The following is a 20796-nucleotide window of genomic DNA, read 5'->3' as shown; positions in this document are numbered from 1 at the left end:
GTGTATAGATGTACTATGCTTCGATTTCCACAATACATTCAATAAGATTGAACTTAATAACGAACAAGGATCAATCACGTTGCTGGGAATGTCCTTCTGGTCCCCTAACAGTCTAAGAGAAATAGAAGAACAGGCACAGAGGCAGATTTCAGGAAGTTTAAAAAATAATAGAGTAGTGATAGTAGAGGATTTCAACTCAGAGTCATAGCGTCATAGAAATATATAGTATGGAAACAGACTCTTTGGTTCAACTCATCCATGTCGACCAAATATTCTAAATTAATCTCATCCCATTTGTCAGCATTTGGCCCATATCCCTCTAGACCCTCCCTATTCATATGTCCATCTAGATGCCTTTTAAATGTTGCAATTGTACCAGCCTCCACCACTTCTTCTGGTAGCACATTCTATACACGCAGCATGAAAAAGTTACCTCTTGTGTCCCTTTTAAATCTTTCTTCTCTCCCCTAAACCTATGCCCTCTAGACTTGGACTCCCCCACCCCAGGGAAAAGATCTTGTCTATTTACCCTATCCACACCCCTCATGATTTTATAAACCTCCATAAGGTCACCCCTCAGGCTTCGACACTCCAGAGAAAAGAGCCCCAGCTTATTCAGCCTCTCCCTGTAGCTCAAACTCTCCAACCCTGGCAACATCCTTCCTACAGCAGGGAGACCAGAATTGCACGCAATATTCCAAAAGTAGCCTAATCAATGTCCTATACAGCCACAATATGACCTCCCAACTCCTATACTCAATGCACTGACCAATAAAGGAAAATATACCAAATGTCTTCTTCATTATCCTATCTACCTGGAACTGCACTTTCAAGGAACTATGAACCTACACACCGAGGTTTCTCTGTTCAGCAATACTCCCTAGGACTTTACAATTAAATGTATAAGTCCTACCCTGATTTGTCTTTTTAAAAAGCACATTTATCTAATGTGGGCAGCACAGTGGTTAGCACTGCTGCCTCACAGCGCCTGAGACCCGGGTTCAATTCCCGACTCAGGTGACTGACTGTGTGGAGTTTGCACGTTCTCCCTGTGTCTGCGTGGGTTTCCTCCGGGTGCTCCGGTTTCCTCTCACAGTCCAAAGATGTGCGGGTCAGGTGAATTGGCCATGCTAAATTGCCCTTAGCGTTAGGTAAGGGGTAAATGTAGGGGTATGGGTGGGTTGCGCTTCGGCGGGTCGGTGGTGACTTGTTGGGCCGAAGGGCCTGTTTCCACACTGTAAGTAATCTAATCTAATCTAAACTCCATCTGCCACTCCTTGGCCATTGGCCCATCTGATCAAAATCCCTTTGTATGCTGAGGTAATCTTTTTCAGTGATCACAACAGCCCCACTTTTGGTGTCATCTGCAAACTTACTAACCATACCTCTTATGTTCACATCCAAATCATTTGCATAAATGAAGAAAAGCAGTGGACCCAGCACTGATCCCTGTGGCAAACCACTGGTCACAGGCCTCCAGTCTGAAAAGCAACCCTCCACCACCACCTTCTGTCTTCTATCTTCAAGCCAGTTCTGTATCCAAATGGCTAGTTCTCCCTGTATTCCATGTGATCTAATCTTATTAACCACTAGACCATGAGGAACCTTGTCAAATGCATTACTGAAGTCCATCTAGATCACATCCACCGCTCTGCCCTCAATAATCCACTCTGTTTCTTATTCAAAACATTTAATCAAGTTATGATGTAGAGGTGCTGGTGTTGGACTGGAGTGGGCAAGGTTAAAAATCACATAACACCAGGTATAGTCCAACAGGTTTATTTGGAAGTGCACGCTTTTGGAGCGCTGCTCCTTCATCAGATAGCTATGATCCTACTCCACTAATTACCTGACAGGAGAGCTTGTACTTCAAAATTAACCTGTTGGACTATAACCTGGTATTGTATGACTTTCAACATAATCAAGTCAGTGAGATATAATTTCCTATGCACAAAACCTTGTTGACTATCCCTAATCAGTCCTTGCCTTTCCAAATACATGTAAATCCTATCCCTCAGGATTCTGTTCAACAACTTGTCCACCATCAATGTTCAATCTCACAGTCTATAGTTCCCTGGCTTTTCCTTACCACCTTTCTTAAACAGTGGCACCTCGTTAGGCAACCTCTGGTCTTCTGGCCCCTCACCTGCGGCTATTGATGATATAAGTATCTCAAGGGGCCCAAAATCACTTCCTTAGCTTTCCACAGAGATCTTGGATAAATCTGATCACGTCCTGGGGAATTATCCACCTTTATGTGTTTAATGACATCCAACATCTCCTCCTCTGTAATGTGGACATTTTTCAATATGTTGCTATTTATTTCTCCATGTTCTATATCTTTCACATCCTTCTCCACAGTAAACACTGATGTAAAATACTTGCTTAGTAACTACCCCATCTCTTGTGGTTCCACACGTGTGTGGCTTTGCTGATCCTTGAGGGGTGCTATTCTCTCCCTAGTTACCCTCTTGTCCTTAACGTATTTGTAGAATCCCTTTGGATTCTCCTTAACCCTATTTGCTAAAACTATCTTATGTCTCCTTTGTGCCCTCCTGATTTCCCTCTTCAGTATACAATACTGCTACTGCCTTTATACTCTTCTCAGGATTCACTCAATCTCTGCTATTTATACTGGACATACGCTTCCTTCTTTTTCTTGACTGAAACCTCAATTTCTTTAGTCATCCAGCATTCCCTACACCTACCAGCCTTGCCCTTCACCCTAACAGGAACACACTGTATCTGGACTCTCATTATCTCATTTTTGAAGGCTTCCCATTTTCCAGCCATTGCTTTACCTGCAAACATCCGTTCCAATCAATTTTTGAAAGCTCTTGCCTATTACCATGAAAACTGGCCTTCCTCCAATTTGGAACTTTAACTTTTGGATCTGGTCTATCCTTTTCCATTACTATTTTAAAACATGGGACAGAGGGAGCATGACACATGGATGGTGCAGTACAGAGAACCAGCAATGACACTGCATGGGACATGTCCCTCAGCATCTTGTTGCGGGAGGGAGGAGATGCTTTTAGCACGTATGCAAAACACAAATTTTATCAAGAAGGTACTTTCTGCTGGAAAGCTAATAAAAGATAAAATGTGTTGAGCCTGTGTCACGTCAGAAGTCTCTTCAATCACATTAGGACAGTGAATGTCCAATTAACCCTAACTGGAAAATGTTTTTCAGCAATGAGACATGCGCTGCTTGCTATTTCAAGCAACACAATTCAGCTCGTGACAATTTTCTTATCTATTAAAATCTATAACTGTATTATTTCCCAACTCTGTTTTGTATCTGTTGTTTGTCAGTTCAGTTAGATTGAGATGTATGAGTGCAGGAAATGTGTTGACCATCCTGTGTAATGATGTTAACACTTTCAGAATAGCTCAGTGCCTCTTCACTTTATCAAATCTTTATAATGTAATCACAGAGAGTTGTTGAAATCCATGTCAGTTATTGTTGCATTAAGCTGATAACTGAAATGGATAAGATCTCCCCAGAGGCAGCAGGTGCAGGAGGTGAAGGAACAATTCCTAATATGTGGGTTTAATCATGCTGACAATTTAACAGCATCCCATCCCAAGCTACAGATCTAACTGAGACTATAACCTGATCTTCAATCCTGAGATCTACTCTGATCTGGAAGACAACAAATGAAATGACAATGTATATTTATCTTGCACCTTGAAAGTGATAAAATACGTCCAAGTGCTTCACGCAGGCAGCATCAACCAAATTCTGTCATCAAGGAGATAATATTTCACAAGGAGATATTCAGATATAGACCATTGCTCCTTAGTCAACACCTTCCAAACCTACAACTTCTTACATCTAGAAGGACAAGGCCAGCAGATACATGGGAACACCAACCCCTGCAAGTTCCCCTCCAAGCCACTTGTGTCTTGACTTGGAAATGTATCGTCGTTCTTTCACTGTCGCTGTGTCCAAATCTCTGAATTCCCTCCCTTAGGGCATTATGGGTCAACCCACAGCAGGTGGACTGCAACAGTTCAATAAGGCAGGTTATCCTTACCTTCTCAAGGGCATCTAGAGACAGATAATAAATGCTGACCAAGATAGCAATACCCACATTCCACATGCCACATCCCAAAGTAAATAAAAATTGTACATACACAGGTGACTAAAAGGATAAAAATGAAAGAACTAAGAATGCTGCAAATCAGAAACAAAAACAGAAATTGTTGGAAAAGCTTGGCAGGTCTGGCAGCATCTGTGGAGACAGCTCAGAGTTAATATCTCAGGTCTGATGTCCCTTTGACAGAACTGATGGTAGCTGGGAAAAAGGGGACATGAGATAGTTTAGGCGAATAGGATTAAGGAGAATCCAAAGAGTTTTTATAAATAAATTAAGGACAAAAGGGTAACTAGGGAGTGAATAAGACCCATCAAAAATCAGCAAGGCAGCCTTTGTGTGGAGCCGCAGGAGATGGGGGAGTTACTAAATGAGTATTTTGCACCAGTGTTTACTGTGGAGAAGGACATAGAAGATATAGAATGTGGGGAAATAGATGGCGACAACTTGAAAAATGTCCCAGATTACAGAGGAGGAAGTGCTGGATGTCTTGAAACACATAAAGATGGATAAATCCCCAGGACCTGATCAGATGTACCCTAGAACTTTGTGGGAAGCTAGGGAAGTGATTGCTGGGTCCCTTACTGAGATATTTGTATCATTGATAGTCACAGGTGAAGTGGCAGAAAATTGGAGATTGGCTGATGTGGTACCATTATTTAATAAAGATTGGAAGGACAAGTGAGGGAACTATAGGTGCATTCGCCTGACATCGGTGGTGGGCATGTTATTGGAGGGAATCTTGAAGGACAGGATTTACACATATTTGGAAAGGCAAGGACTGATTGGGGATAGTCAACATGACTTTGTGCACGGGAAATCATGTCTCACAAACTTGATTGAGTTTTTTGAAGAAGTAACAAAAAGGACTGATGAGGATAGAGTGGTGAACATGATCTATACGGACTTCAGTAAGGCATTCAACAAGGTTCCCCATGGGAGACTGGTTAGCAAGGTTGGATCTCATGGAATACAGGGAGAACTAGCCATTTGGATACAGAACTGGCTTGAAGATAGAAGACAGAGGGTGGTGGTGGAGGGTTGTTTTTCAGACTGGAGGCCTATGACCAGTGGAGTGCCACAAGGATCGGTGCTGGGTCCACCAATTTTCTTCATTTATATAAATGATTTGGATATGAAGATAGGAGGGACAGTTAGTAAGTTTGCAGATGACACCAAAACTGGAGGTGTAATGGACAGCGAAGAGGGTTACCTCAGATTACATTGGGATATTGATCAGATGGGCCAATGGGCTGAAGAATTACAGATGGAGTTTAATCTAGATGAATGTGAAGTGCCGTATTTTGGGAAAGCAAATCTTAGCAGGACTCATACACTTAATGGTAAGGATCTAGGGAATGTTGCTGAACAGAGACCTTGGAGTGCAGGTTCATAAGTAGAGTAGTAGGTAGATAGGGTAGGCAACAGACAATAGACAATAAACAATTGTGAAACATTAAAGGGTTCAGAAAAGATTTACAAGATATAAAAGGGACCTAAGTGACAACTTTTTCACTCAGAGGGTGGTGCATATACGGAATGAGCTGTCAGAGGAACTGGTGGAGGCTGGTACAATTACACCATTTGAAAGGCATCTGCATGGGAATATGAATGGGAATGGTTTGAGGTATATAGGCCAAGTGCTGGCAAATGGGACTAGGTTAGGTTGGGAATCTGGTTGGCATGGACGAGTTGGACTGAAGGATCTGTTTCCGTGTTGTACATCTCTATGACTCTATATGCAGGGTAGGGGAGGGGGCAATAATTAACGATAGGTTTGGACAGAGCCCAAAAAGAGAGAAGAACAATTGGACCGACAATGGAGTGGATAACAATCTGGCAAGGACGATGAATAGCTTTTAATGGAGATGGTTAGTGGCTCACAATGGGTTGTGTGCAATAATAGTCCATGTGACAACAAGGTCTGATGTGTGAGGGTTGGTGTAAGGACATGGGAGAGCTCAAGCCCTAAAGTTGTTGAACTCAATATTAAGTCCAGAAGGCTGCAGGGTCCTCAAGTGGAAAATGAGGTGGTCTTCTTCTAGTTTGCTCTGTGTTTTGCTGGAGCACTGCAGCAAACCTGAGACAGAGACATTGGCCAGAGAACAGGGTGGGATATTGAAGTGGCAGGCAACTTGAGGTCTGGGTCTTTTCTGCAGAAAGAACATAGGTGTTGTGCGAAGTGGTCACCCAGTCCATGCTTCATTTTCCCAATGTAGAGGAAATCACAACTAAAGGCATGAACAGGTGTAGAGGTTGTTAGGAGCATGCTCAAAGTGGAAAGAGGTGGAAAGGCTGAAATAATTAGCGAGGGAATTCCAGAGTTTAGGATCTAGGCAGCTGAAGACACACTCAACAATTGTTGAGCAAATTGGAATCAGGAATGCTCAAAAGGCTAGAAATGGAGGAACTCTTGAGATCTTGGAGGAATGTGGCATTAATATGATTAAGAACATGTTTAATCTCCATTCTTCCTCCCCTCCTTCCCACCTCATAGTTGCAGACAAGATAAGCTATCTGAAGTTTTATGGGGGCAATGGTTCATGGGAAAAAAAGAATAATCAGAACATTTAGAAACACTGTATTCAACCTGTTTTTGGGTGTACTATTGGGATCAAATATCCATAAATATCTATATTTATGGACTAGGTTGAAAACTGGGAAGTGTTGAACTGTTTGGTAACTTTCTGGATTAAACAGGTTTTTACCCAAGGAATGTAGACTGTGATCCATCTGCTAATTACAGAAAGGCAAGTGAATTTGCAAAAACAGCCATACAAAGCTTGTATGGAGATGAGAGATGAGGTTTATGCCCTGAATTGCTAGAAATCTTGATACTGGAAGACACGATGGAAAACTGTGCTGATGGTTGCCTTGGAAGCTTTTCTGGCTTTGGTTTCTGTTTCAAAAACCTTGTGAGTCAAAAAGCAGTTCTCCAAAGATACAGTAAAAGCAGCCAGTCTCGCTCTCCCTCTCTTGGTCAAAACAATTTTTAACGGATTAAAGTTTACACTCTACAGTACTTTGACTAATTTGTAAACTGACCACTTTCCAAAGTCTTGGAACAAATTTGATTTCCATACAACTCAAAGCTTGTTTGGGAAAATCTTCCAAGAGTATGTGGCTGTTTACAATTTTATTTCATCAACAAGAAACTGGCTGTCCAGGACATTGTGGATTAGTGGTGCTGGAAGAGCACAGCAGTTCAGGCAGTTTCCAGCATCTGCAGTCATTGTTTTTACCCGTACAGGACATTGGTTAGGCTACTGTTGGAATATTGTGTGCAATTCTGGTCTCCTTCCTATCAGGAAGATGTTGTGAAACTTGAAAGGATTCAGAAAGGATTTACAAGGATGTTACTCGGGTTGAAGGATTTGAGCTATAGGGAGAGTTTGAATAGGCTGGCGCTGTTTTCCCTGGAGTGTCGGAGGCTGAGGGGTGACCTTTCAGAGCTTTAGAAAATCATGATGGACATGGATAGGATAAATAGACAAAGACTTTTCCCTGGGGTGGGGGAGTCCAGAACTAGACGGCATAAGTTTAGGGTGAGAGGGGAAAGATATAAAAGAGACCTAAGAGGCAATTTTTTCACACAGAGGGTGGTACGTGTATGGACTGGGCTGCCAGAGGAAGTGGTGGAGGCTGGTACAATTGCAACATTTAAAAGGCATTTGGATGGGTATATGAATAGGGAGGATTTGGTGGGATACGGGCTGGGTGCTGGCAGGTGGGACTAGATTGGGTTGGGATATCTGGTCAGCATGGACGGGTTGGACCGAAGGGTCTGTTTCCATGCTGTACGTCTCTCTGACTCCATGACTCTGTGAAAATACATCGGATTTGATCTTTTGACTTTCAGACCATTGGCCAATCAGATTCTTTTCCTTTTGGCCTTTTTAAAATATCGTCATTGCAAAGTGTTTCTCAACCACTCTGTTGTGGGATTGTTTGAGTTGGGATTAAAAGGGGTTCAATTACAGTTCTACTTCCAGAATCTAGTTTAGTTGTTGACCACTTTTATCACTTGGTTTTAAAAATGACTTCTGTTTTGTGCTCAATAGATTATTTAGATTTTATTGAATAAACCTGGTGAAAATTTCTTTATTCAGCAGAAAAAGGAATCAATGGGTTATTTTGGTGATTGAATCAATACATTTACACTAACATGGGGCTTGTTCTTCCTGTCACAGTCTTATCATTACAGATTACAGTGGTACAGGGCAGCAGCCATCCCCATCTTCTCAAGGGGCAATTAGGGATGAGCAATAGATACTGGCCTTACCATGAAAGGATTAAAAATGAGTGAATAATCATTAATCCTGAAAATATGTGATAGTTTAAAGTGAGGTTTTGCAGGGACTTTGTTCTGTCCATACAACAGGTTCATTTTCATGCTTTCAGCTTTGATCACTGCACACTTTAAAAATAATTATAATAAATTAGACTTCAAATTCTGTGATGAGCAATTCACTCCCTGACCACCATTTACAAGGCACAAGTCAGGAGTGTCATGGAATACTCCCCGCCTGCCTGAATGGATGCAGCTCCAACAATATTGAAGAAGTACCATCCAGGACAAAGCAGCCCAATCACAATTTTCACTATTCACTCCCTGCATAGTAGCAGCAGTGTTTATTACTCACAAGATGCACTGCAGCAACTCATGAAGGCGCCTTCATAAGTATCTACCCAACCTGGAACCTCTGTCCAGAAGGACAAGGGCGACAGAAACCTGGGAACACCACCCTCTGCAAGCTCCCGTCCAAAGCTCTTACTATCCTGACCTGGAAATACATTATGTGGAGGTCATAGAAATTTACAGCACCCTTTTGTCCCACTCATCCACGCCGACCAGATATCCTAACTTAATCTAGTCCATTTGCCAGCACTTGGTCCATATCCCTCCAAACTTTTCCTATTCATATACCAATCCAGATGCCTTTTAAATGCTGTAATTGTATCAGCTACCACCGCTTATTCTGGCAGTTAATTCCATACACGCAACTCCTTCTGCATGAAAAAGTTGCCCCATATGTCCCTTTTGCCCCTCTCACCCTGAACCTTTGCCCTCTAGTTTTGCACCCCCCCCACCCCAGGGAAAAGACTTTGTCTATTTATCCTATCCATACCCCTCATGATTTTACAAACCTTTGTACCCCTCAGTCTCTGACACTCCAGGGAAAACAGCTCCAGCCTATTTAGCCTCTTCCTATAGCTCAAACCTTCCAACCCTGGCAGCATCCTTGTAAATCTTTTCTGAACCCTTTCAATTTTCACAAAATCCTTCCGATAGGAAGGAGACCAGAACTGCATGCAGTATTGCAAAAGTGGGGCCTAACCCAACATGATCTATACAGCCACAACATGACCTCCCAACTCCTGTACTCAATACTCTGACCAATAAAGGAAAGCATAACAAATGCTTTCTTCACTATCCTATCTACCTGTGACTCCACTTTCAAGGAGCTATGAACCTGCACTCCAAGGTCTCTTTGTTCAGCAATGCTCCCTAGGACCTTACCATTAAGTGTACAAATCCCAATCTGATTTACTTTTCCAAAGTGCAGCACCTCGCATTTATCTAAATTAAACTCCATCTGTCACTCCTCAACCCATCGGCCCATCTGATCAACATCCCATTGTAATCTGAGGTATTCTTCTTTGCTGTCCATTACTCCTCCAATTTTGGTGTCATCTGCAAACTTACTAACTATACCGCCTATGATCACACCCAAATAATTTATATAAATGAGGAAAAACAGTGGACCCAGCACCGATCCTTGTGGCACTCCACTGGTCACAGGCCTCCAGTCTGAAAAACAGTCCTCCACCACCACCCTCTGTCTTCTACTTTCGAGCCAGTTCTATATTGAAATGGCTAATTCTCCCTGTATTCCATGAGATCTAGCCTTGCTAATCAGTCTCCCATGGGGAACCTTGTCGAACGTGTCACTGAAGTCCATATAGATCACGTCCACTGCTCTGACCTTATCAATCTTCTTTGTTACTTCTTCAAAAAACTCAATCAAGTTAGTGAGACATGATTTCCCATGCATAAACCAATGTTGACGATCCCTAATCTTTCCCATGTGGTTAAAGATGCCCTCCAACGCATCTCGTCCACATCCCGCACCTCCGCCCTCAGACCACACCCCTCCAACCGTAATAAGGACAGAACGCCCCTGGTGCTCACCTTCCACCCTACAAACCTTCGCATAAACCAAATCATCCGCCGACATTTCCGCCACCTCCACAAAGACCCCACCACCAGGGATATATTTCCCTCCCCACCCCTTTCCGCCTTCCGCAAAGACCGTTCCCTCCGTGACTACCTGGTCAGGTCCATGACCCCCCTACAATCCACCCTCCCATCCTGGCACCTTCCCCTGCCACTGCAGGAATGTAAAACATATGCCCACACCTCCTCCCTCACCTCCATCCAAGGCCTTAAAGGAGCCTTCGACATCCATCAGAGTTTTACCTGCACATCCACTAATATCATTTATTGTATCCGTTGCTCCCGATGCAGTCTCCCCTACATTAGGGAGACTGGGTGCCTCCTAGCAGAGCGCTTTAGGGAACATCTCCGGGACACCCGCACCAATCAACCACACCGCCCCGTGGCCCAACATTTCAACTCCCCCTCCCCCTCTGCCGAGGACATGGAGGTCCTGGGCCTCCATCACCGCCACTCCCTCACCACCAGACGCCTGGAGGAAGAATGCCTCATCTTCCGCCTCGGAACACTTCAACCCCAGGGCATCAATGTGGACTTCAACAGATTCCTCATTTCCCCTTCCCCCACCTCATCCTAGTTCCAACCTTCCAGCTCAGCACTGTCTCCATGACTTGTCTGGACTTGTCCGACCTGCCTAGCTCCTTTTCCACCTATCCACTCCACTCTCTCCTCCCTGACCTATCACCTTCATCCCCTCCCCCACTCACCCATTGTACTCTATGCTACATTCTCCCCACCCCCACACCCCTCTAGCTTATCTCTCCCCGTTTCAGGCTCACTGCCTTTATTCCTGATGAAGGGCTTTTGCCTGAAACGTCGATTTCGCTGCACTTTGGATGCTGCCTGAACTGCTGTGCTCTTCCAGCACCACTAATCCAGTATCCCTAATCAGTCCTTGCCTTTCCAAATATATGCAAATCCTGTCCCTCAGGGTTCCCTCCAACAACTTGCCCACCACTGACGTCAGGTTCACCCACCTATAGTTCCCTGGCTTGTCCTTACCACCGTTCTTAAATAATGATATCATCTTAGCCAACCTGCAGTCTTCTGGCACCTTACCTGTGACTATCAATGATACAAATATCTCATCAAGGGGCCCAGCAATCACTTCCTTAGCTTCCCACAGAGTTCTCGGGTACATCTGATCAGCTCCTGGGGATTTATCCACCTTTATGTGTTTCAAGACATCCAGCACTTCCTCCTCTGTAATATGGATATTTTTCAAGATGTCACCATCTATTTCTCCACATTCTATACCTTTCATGTCCTGCTCCATAGTAAACACTGCTGCAAAGTACTTGTTTAGTATTTCCCCCATATCTCCTGTGGCTCCACAAACACGCTATCAGATAGGAGTGGGGAAGTACAGACGGTGAGCAATTGTTCCACAGAAAGGGCACGACAGACGTATAGAGACTGTTTAAGGAGCAGTTGTTGTGAGTTATGCACAAATTTGTTCCTCTGAGACAGGTAAGAAGGGGTAAGATTAAGGAGCCTTGAATGAGGAGAACAGAGGAGTTTCTTGTCAAAAGGAAGAAGGCAGCTTACATAAGATGGAGAAAGCAAGGATCTAGCACAGCTTTAGAGGATTACAGGCTTGCTAGAAAGGAGCTCAGAAATGGACTGAAGAGAGCCAGGAGGGGGCACAATAAAGGCTTGGCAGGAAGGATTAGGGAGAACTTAATGGCACTTTACTCATATGTGAGGAATAAGGGAATAATCAGGGACCTTGTGTGGCCGATCAGAGATAGCATAGGGAACTTATGCATGAAGTCTGAGCAGATAGGGGAAGCCCTGAATGAGTTTTTGCTTCAGGGTTTTCACTAAGGAAAGAGACCTTGTTGTGAATGAGAATGTTGAGGAGCTGGGAAATAGGCTTGAACAGATCAAGATTGATGAAGTTTGTGCTGGAAAGTTTGATAAACATTAAGATTGATAAGTCCCCAGGGCCAGATCAGATTTAGCCCAGGCTGCTCTGGGAAGTGAGAAAGGAGGTTGCTAAGTCACTGGTGAAGATCTTTGCTTCCTCACTCTCCATGGGAGTCGTACCAGAGGATTGGAAGGAGGTGAATTTTGTTCTTCTTTTCAAGAAGAGTATTAGGGAAATCCCTGGCAATTACAGACCAGTCAGTCTTACGTATGTGGTCAGCAAAGTTTTGGAAAGAATTCTGAGAGATAGGATTTATGACTATTTGAAAAAGCATAGCATGATTCAAAGCAGTCAGCATAGCTTTGTGAGGGGCAGGTCATGCCTCACAAATCTTATTGAGTTCTTTGAGGAGGTGAAAAGACAGGTCGATGAAGGTCGAGCAGTGGATGTGGTGTATATGGACTTCAGCAAGGAATGTGATAAGGTACCCCACGGTAGGCTCATTCATAAAGTCAGGAGGCATGGGATACAGGGAGATTTGGCTGTCTGTATTCAGAAGTGTTTGACTGACAGAAGTCAGAGAGTGGTTGTAGATGGAAAGTATTCTGCCTGGAGGTCAGTGTTGAGTGAAGTCCCACAGGACTCTCTTGGGCTTCTGTTTTTTGTAGTTTTTATAAATGACTTGGATGAGGAGATTGAGGGGTGGGTTAGTAAATTTGCAGATGACACAAAGGTTGGAGGCGCCATTGTTAGTGTCAAGGGCTACTGCAGGCTGCAGTGTGACAAAGACAGGATGCAGAGCTGTGCTGGGAAATAGCAGATGGAGTTCAACCTGGATAAATGCGAAGTGATGCATTTTGGAAGGTTGAACCCGAATGCTGAGTATAGGATTAAAGACAGGATTCTTGGCAGTGTGGAGGAACAGAGGGATCTGGGTGTGCAAGTACATAGATCCCTTGCCCAAATGGATAGGGTTGTTAAGAAAGTATATGGTGTTTTGGCTTTAATTAACAGGGGGATCGAGTTTAAGAGCTGTGAGATTTTGCTACAGCTCTACAAGTCCCTGGTGAGACCACACTTGGAATATTGTGTCCAGTTCTGGTCACCCTACTATAGGAAAGATACAGAGGCTTTGGAGAGAGTGCAAAGAAGGTTTACCAGGATGCTGCCTGGACTGGAAGGCTTCCCTTATGAAGAAAGGTTGACTAAGCTCAGATTTTTCTCTCTGGAGAGAAGGAGGAAAAGAGGTGACCTGATTAAGGTGTACAAGGTAATGAGAGGCATGGATAAAATCAACAGCCAGAGAGTTTTCCCCAGGATAACTCGGATATGTGGAACAGTCCTTCTTAAAAATTGGATATGTGGAACAGTCTATCTTAAAAATGCTATGCCTGCCTCTTCGTCGGTTATGTGGAACAGTCCATCTTAAAATTACCTCAAATTGTCCTGTCCCCCTTAGTCCAAGATCTCCCCACCTACGTTCGGGACACCACCCACGCCCTCCACCTCCTCCATGATTTTTGCTTTCCTGGCCCCCAACACCTTATCTTCACGGTGGACATCCAGTCCCTATACACTTCAATCCACCATCATGAAGGCCTCCAAGCCCTCCTCTTCTTCCTCTCCCGCCGACCCAACCAGTACCCTTCCACTGACACCCTCCTTCGACTGACTGAACTGGTCCTCACTCTTAACAACTTCTCCTTCCAATCCTCCCACTTCCTCCAAACTAAAGGACTAGCCATAGGCACCCGCATGGGCCCCAGCTATGCCTGCCTCTTCGTAGGATATGTGGAACAGTCCATCTTAAAAATTCTGGTCTTCAGCATCTGCGGTCCTCACTTTCTCCTAGTTTTCCCCAGGTCACCTGGTACGCGGGGTCATAGTTTTAAGATATTAGGAGAAAGGTGTAGAGGGGATGTCAGAGGAAGGTTCTTTACGCAGAGAGTTGTGAATGCATGGAATGTGTTGCCAGCGGTGGTGGTGGAAGCAGAGTCATTGGGGACATTTAAGTGACTGCTGGACATGCACATGGATAGCAGTGAGTTGAGGGGTGCTTAGGTTAGACTATTTTATTTTACATAAGGATTAATACTTGGCACAACATCATGGGCCAAAGGGCCTGTTTTGTGTTGTATTTTTCTATGTTCTATGGACGCTTGTTATCTCATTATTGAAGGCTTCCCATTTTCCAGCTGTTCCATTACCTGCAAACATCTGTCCCTAATGAGCTTTTGAGTATGTCAAGTTTGACTGGGTGGGCAAAGTCAGATATCACATGACACCAGGTTATAGTCCAACAGGTTTATTTAAAAACACAAGCTTTTCAAGTGCTGCTTCTTCATCACGTGATGAATGAGCACTGCTCCCAAAGCTTGTGATTTCAAATAAACCTGTTGGACTATAACCTAGTGTTGTTCGACTTCTGACCTTGGAAATACATTGCCGTTTATTCACTCCCTCTCAGTAGCTCTCCCTACAGCACATGGCTCTTCACCATATTCATAAACGTTTTAAGGGCTTAGCCAATACTATCCTCAAGTTATGAAAGAATAAATTATATTTCAATGTACTGCTCTGCACAGTTCATTCATATTGAAATTAATTATGAGGGCAACATGTTGTGGCAATGGTTAGGATTTCTTATTGTCAGTTCTGAAGCTTTTCTGACCTGGTAAAAATGCTAAGTGGATCTCTTGCCCTCTCAGAAAACATTTCTGTGGTTGCTCCAACTTGCTTTAAAACACAGTTCAATTTTACCCATAAACATAAAGTTAAGAGTTCATTACATTTACCTATCCGCATGTCAAAGGTCTGAATATCCCAAAATATTTTACATATTGAAGATGACTCAAGAAGTAAAACCAAGACTTGAAACTGCAATTCTGAAATCAGTATAAATGCAAACAGATAACACTGGCCACTTCAAACTGAGATAAACAGCATCCTGTTTTAAATATGGACGTTTTGAATGTTAGGAATTACACTGTAGCCAGTGTAAGAGTGGGAACTACATCTGGACTAAGCAAAACTGAAAAAAAAGTTTTCCGAACTGTCAGAAAAGGCAGTAATGGTGTGGGATCAGCGGCAGAGAGCCTGACACCAATTGGTCAATTGTTGACCTTGAACAGTTTGGGGTCTCTCTGATTTTTATTCCGATGGTCCAGCAGTGGTTTCTGATTCACTGTTTGATTCTTTATAATAGTAATCTTACCTGCTGTAGCTCCCTGAGCTGTCAGGTAGTCACTGATCTGTCACTGCTATAACTGTGCTGCTTTGAAAACCAAATTACATCTATCTGTGCCCAGCCTGAAGGTTTGTAAAGATTTTCATCACTGATAACTCTGTTTACCAAAGTCCTTAGCCACTTAATGAAATCACTGAGAAACCTTTCTCAACGCTGCAGTCTGAGCTCATAGTATAAATACCCTGAACCTCATCTCTGTCAACTGGCCACTCTTCTGTGACTCGGAGCTGTGTCAGTCACTCTCCAGTGGCTCTGAGCTGTGTCAGTCACTCTCCTGTGACTCTGAGCTGTGTCGGTCACTCTCCTGTGGCTCTGAGCTGTGTCGGTCACTCTCTTGTGACTCTGAGCTGTGTCGGTCACTCTCCTGTGGCTCTGAGCTGTGATAGCACAAACCAGCAGTGACCTGTTGTACATCAGGGTTGAATATGTTGAGATCTGCTGAGGTTGCTGATAGATACCAGCTCTTCAATCCTCAGGCATATCTTCAGAACAACTATATGCCTCCTCGAGCCAACTTTGAGAATGAGGACTGTGTTGTTCCCTGGAAACTCCGCTGCTTTGCATCCTCATTCTCAACAGGTCAGTGGGGATGAGTGGGTTAGTACAGCAGAGTGACCGGTTTGAGTTGGTAGAAGGTTCAGTATTGGAGAATGAATGGGGGAATGGGGCATTGTATTACAGAGTGACTGAATGATGGAATGGGGGTGGGGTGTGTGAGTATTGCATAGTGACTGGGTGAGGTCCAGTGCTTCACAGGGACTGTTGGGGGTCAGTCTTGTAGAGGAACTAGTGAGGGTCAACATTATTCAGGGATTGGGTGGGGGGTCAGTGTTGCAGAAGGACTGTGGGGTGGGGGATGTCAGTATTGTACAGTGACTTTGGAGGCTGGGGAGGGGGTGTGGTGGAATCTGTGTTGCCGAGGGACTGTTTGGGGTCAGTTTTGTAGACTGTTTGGGGCTGGTGTCAGTATTAGCCAGGTATTTGTCTTGGGTCAGCTGCAGTGTCCCAGCGAGGCTCAGCACAAAACTGGAGGAAAAGTATCTCAGGTTCCGTTTGGGAACACAACAGCTTCAGGATTAAATATTGATTCAATAATTTTAAACCTGAACAGCTACTTCCCTGACTACGCTCCAACCCAACTCCCTAGGTCCTGTCGTGAGATGGGCTGCTTTCAGCATTACCAACTAAATTTCACCCACTCAGCTCACTCGCTTCTCTTCTCCCTTTGCTTCTCTCTCTTGCTCTGGGTTCCATCTCACCCCATCCCCACCATCAGCATAATTACTAATTTTTCCAAGCTGTTATCAATTCTTAAGACAGGTCACTAGATTTAAAACTGTAAGCCTGTTTCTCTCTCCACAGATATTGCCAGACCTGCTGAGTTTTTATTTCTGTTTCTATTTTTTCAACAATCACTTGGTTTTTAAATTGCTTGTCTGACTACAGCTGTATAACGTGTGCACTGATTGTTTACACTGGAGCAGTGTTTGTTGCATTGCAGGAGAAATTCATGGCCACACGCTCCTGGACATCGGCTCTGGCCCAACTCTGTACCAAGTTATCAGCGCCTGTAACTTCTTCAACAAGATTGTAATGTCTGATTACTTGGAGGTGAATCGGGAGGAACTCAGGAAATGGCTGAGAAGAGACCCTGGAGCCTTTGACTGGAGTCCCTACATTAAATATGTATGTGACCTTGACGGAAAGAGGTAAACCTGTGTGTTACACCCGAGAGGCATTGTGGCATTGCCCAGAGACATCAATGCGTACAGGATCAGTCAGTGAAAGAATCTGTATATTTTAATGGAGGATTGAACAGATTTTAAGAACTAGCAAATAATGGCTAAACAATTCTATCAAGGCAAACAAAAATGTGATAGAAAGCTAGCTAGTAATATAAAAAGGTTTCTACAAGCATTTGAATAGGAAGAGAGTAACTGAAGCTAGCTTGGTCTTCGAGAGTGAGTCTGGAGAACTGATAATGAAAAACCAATAAACAGATGAGGCTTTGAACATGTATTTAACGCCTGTCTTCAGAGTAAAAGACTTTCAAAACAAAATTGAAAGCCCAGTGTTAACATGAATACAAGGCTACGACCAAGGGCTGAAAAATAGGATTAGAATAATTAGATAGTTGTTTCTGACCTACACTTTTTCAGTACTATAGATTTCATTGACTTTATGAAAGGTGAACCTAAATCAATTGCTGTCATCATGAAAGAGCTACTGGGGAAGCTAACAAACCTAAAGGCTGACAAGTTCCCAGGATCAGATGGACTTGATGATTAGATTAGATTCCCTAGAGTGTGGAAACAGGCCTTTTAGCCCAACAAGTCCACACTGACCCTCCGAAGAGTAATCTACCCAAACCCATTTCCCTCTGATTAATGCACCTAACACTATGGGCAATTTAGCATCGCCAATTCACCTGATCTGCACGCAGACACGGAGAGAATGTGCAAACTCCATGCAGACAGTCGCCCAAAGCTGGAATCAGACCCAGGACTCTGGCGCTATGAGGCAGCAGTGCTAACAACTGGGCCACCGAGCCACCCTAACCCTAACCCTAACGATGGACTTCATCCCAGGATCATGAAAGAAATAGTGACACAGATAATACATGGATTGATTATAATCTTGCAAAATTCCTTAAAAATTCCGGAATAGTAGTTTGGAAAATAACAAATGTAATTTAAGAAAGAAGGGAGGCAAAGAACAAGAAACTGTAAATCAGTTAGCCGAACTTCTGACATGGGAAAAGTTGTAGAATCCATTATTGAGGATGTTCTAGCACCGCAATTAAAAAACACAACTTGGTCAGGCAGCGCCAACATGGCTTCATAAGAGAGAATTGTTTCACTAAACTTACAGCTGCTCAAAGCAACATTCATAGCAATTGATAGAGAAATAATACATATATAGAGTTTATACGGAGTCTCTGCCGTGTGGAAACAGGCCATCTAGCCCAACAAGTTCACAGCAACTCTATGAAGAGCATCCCACCCAGACCCATCCCTGAGCCCTATCCCTTTCCCTTTAGCCTACATTTCCCGTAGTTAATATGCTGAGCCTATCAGGGTAACTTCGCGTATCCAATTGCACATCTTTGGACTGTGGAAGGAAACTAGAGTACCCAGCGGAAACCCATGCAGACATGGGGAGAACGTGCAAATTCCACATAGGCAGTCGCCTGAGGCTGGAATCAAACCTGGGTCCTGGGCACTGAGAGGCAGCAGTGCTAACCACTGAGCCACTGTGCTGTGTACTTGGATTTATAAAAGGCATTTGTTAAAATACCACATCAAAGGTTAGTACAATGATGAAATAGAGGAATAGGAAACAATATATTAGCACAGATTTGTAAAAAATGGTTAGCTCACAGGACGCAGAGAATCGAGATAAATGGTCTTTTGTGGATTGAGTGAAGTATCAGAGGAATCAGTGCTGGGTCCTCAACTACATACAATCTATATCAAAGATTTAAATGAGAGGACTCAGTGTATGGTGGTTAAGTTTACTGAAGACTCAAAAATAGATAGGAAAATAATTTGTCTGAAGGAAGTGGAGAATCTGCAAAACAACTTAGACAAGTGAGAAATAAACATCAGCAGTTGGAGTAGAACAACGATAAAAATGAAAGGCTGCACAGACTGGGGACTTTTTCCCTGGAGCATCAGAGGCTGCTGGGTGACCTTATAGAGGTTTACAAAATTATGAGTGGTATGGATAGACCTCCCCCTCACTTTTCCCTGGGATGGGGGGGTCCAGAACTAAAGGGCATAGGTTTAGGGTGAGAGGGGAAAGATATAAAAGAGACCCAAGTGGCAACTTTTTCACATATAGGGTGGTATGTATATGGAATGAGCTGCCAGAGGAAGTGGTGGAGGCTGGTACAATTGCAGCATTTAAAAGACATTTGGATAGGTATATGAATAGGAAGGGTTTGGAGGGATATGGGCCACGTGCTGGCAGGTGGGAACTAGATTGGGTTGGGATATCTGGTTGGCATGGATGGGTTGGACTGAAGGGTCTGTTTCCGTGCTGTACACCTCTATGACTCTAATACAAAAGCAACATCATAGTTAAACAGAAATTTAATGCAGAACTTAGTGGCATAGAGCAATGTGCCCTGGTACATGAATCTTAAATTAGTATGCAGGTAGAGCAGGTGATTAGGAATAGATGGGTCAGTGTTGGGTTAGGAGGAATCAGAAGGTGATGACGTACTCTGACAATAATGATTTTCTGTGCAGGGATCACTGGGAAGATACAGAGAGGAAACTACGGGAAACAATTCAAGAGGTCTGTCATTGTGACATCATGCAGGCAAATCCTCTGCACCCAAAGGTGCTGAATCCTGTTGATGCCATCAGTACCACCTTCTGCCTGGAGTCTGTGTGCCCAGATAAGAAATCACTGGAGGAGGCTTTAACTAATATCAGCTCACTGCTGAAACCAGGTGGCTTCCTCCTGATGATTGGGGCACTCAATGAATCCTACTACCTGGCTGGGGAAGTGAAGCTCAGCGTCATTCCTCTTGATGAAGATTATGTGAAGGAGACAGTTAGCAGGTCTGGCTACAGAATCTGTACCTTCAAAACATACAACATGCCACCTGATCTGAACATTGGGGTTGATGATGTGTGCGCGGTTTTCTACCTTCAAGCACAAAAAATCTGAGCTGTGTATTTGTAACTTCACTGCCAGAGATTTCACAAACATTCAAATGGAACTGATATAAAAGCAGCTTCTGAGTGAGTGAGAGAAAATAGTTACACGACACTAGGGTAGACGGTCAGAGAGACTAGACACACTCCCTAAGTTAGTGTGATATCTGTGTGTGCACACGCATATAACAGGCTGTCTGAACACATCTCTGGACTGACTCAAAGATGCTTTTAGGCTCAATTTGTTAACCGTTTTTCATCAACAGCAGGAAAAGATTAATAGAAATGGATAAATCATTTGTCCAACTCTGGTAGTGTTTGATATGAATTGTTCAGATGAAGCTGAAGCTACTATAGCATGAACCAAACATTTGCAACACAACAGATCAGCTAACACTGCACAATAATCAGCATAGGCACACAAGCTGTGTCCCAAAATATTAGATGCATGCTGTAACCATGCGTGACATGCTTAATGATTAGATAAATGCTTGTTTACCAGATAGTGTGTTTTTGGCATGTGAATGATGATATTCATGTTCTAGACATACATATACAAGCATAGGAAATGGAATCGTGCAGCGCACAGTTCCTTGTTCTTTTGAAGAACAATTTAGTTACTTGTTAAGCCTCACTCCTGCTCTTTCCCCATGCTCCTGTATTCTTCCATACAT

The 20796-nt window shown here is 43.6% G+C and overlaps 1 protein-coding gene across 1 annotated transcript; it reads left to right on the top strand.

Annotated features, from left to right (window-relative positions):
• Positions 1–15880: 15880 nt before the first annotated feature.
• Positions 15881–20385, top strand: LOC132830960 (phenylethanolamine N-methyltransferase). The gene is made up of 3 exons (XM_060848923.1): positions 15881–16034; positions 16957–17164; positions 19709–20385. The coding sequence occupies exons 1-3, from the start codon at positions 15881–15883 to the stop codon at positions 20133–20135; spliced, it is 789 nt and encodes a 262-aa protein (XP_060704906.1). The 3' UTR covers positions 20136–20385.
• The last annotated feature ends 411 nt before the right edge of the window (positions 20386–20796 follow it).

This window comes from Hemiscyllium ocellatum, chromosome 32 (assembly GCF_020745735.1).
Source record: "Hemiscyllium ocellatum isolate sHemOce1 chromosome 32, sHemOce1.pat.X.cur, whole genome shotgun sequence".
Taxonomy (NCBI): Eukaryota; Metazoa; Chordata; class Chondrichthyes; order Orectolobiformes; family Hemiscylliidae; genus Hemiscyllium; species Hemiscyllium ocellatum.
Note: the sequence above shows the minus strand (reverse complement) of the source record. Positions and strands in the feature narration are given on the sequence as shown.

Coding starts and splice junctions, on each gene's coding strand:
- LOC132830960 (XM_060848923.1), top strand. CDS start 15,881: ATGTTGAGATCTGCTGAGGTTGCTGATAGATACCAGCTCTTCAATCCT. Junction 16,035..16,956: donor TGCATCCTCATTCTCAACAG/GTCAGTGGGGAT, acceptor GTTGCATTGCAG/GAGAAATTCATGGCCACACG. Junction 17,165..19,708: donor TGTGACCTTGACGGAAAGAG/GTAAACCTGTGT, acceptor TTTTCTGTGCAG/GGATCACTGGGAAGATACAG.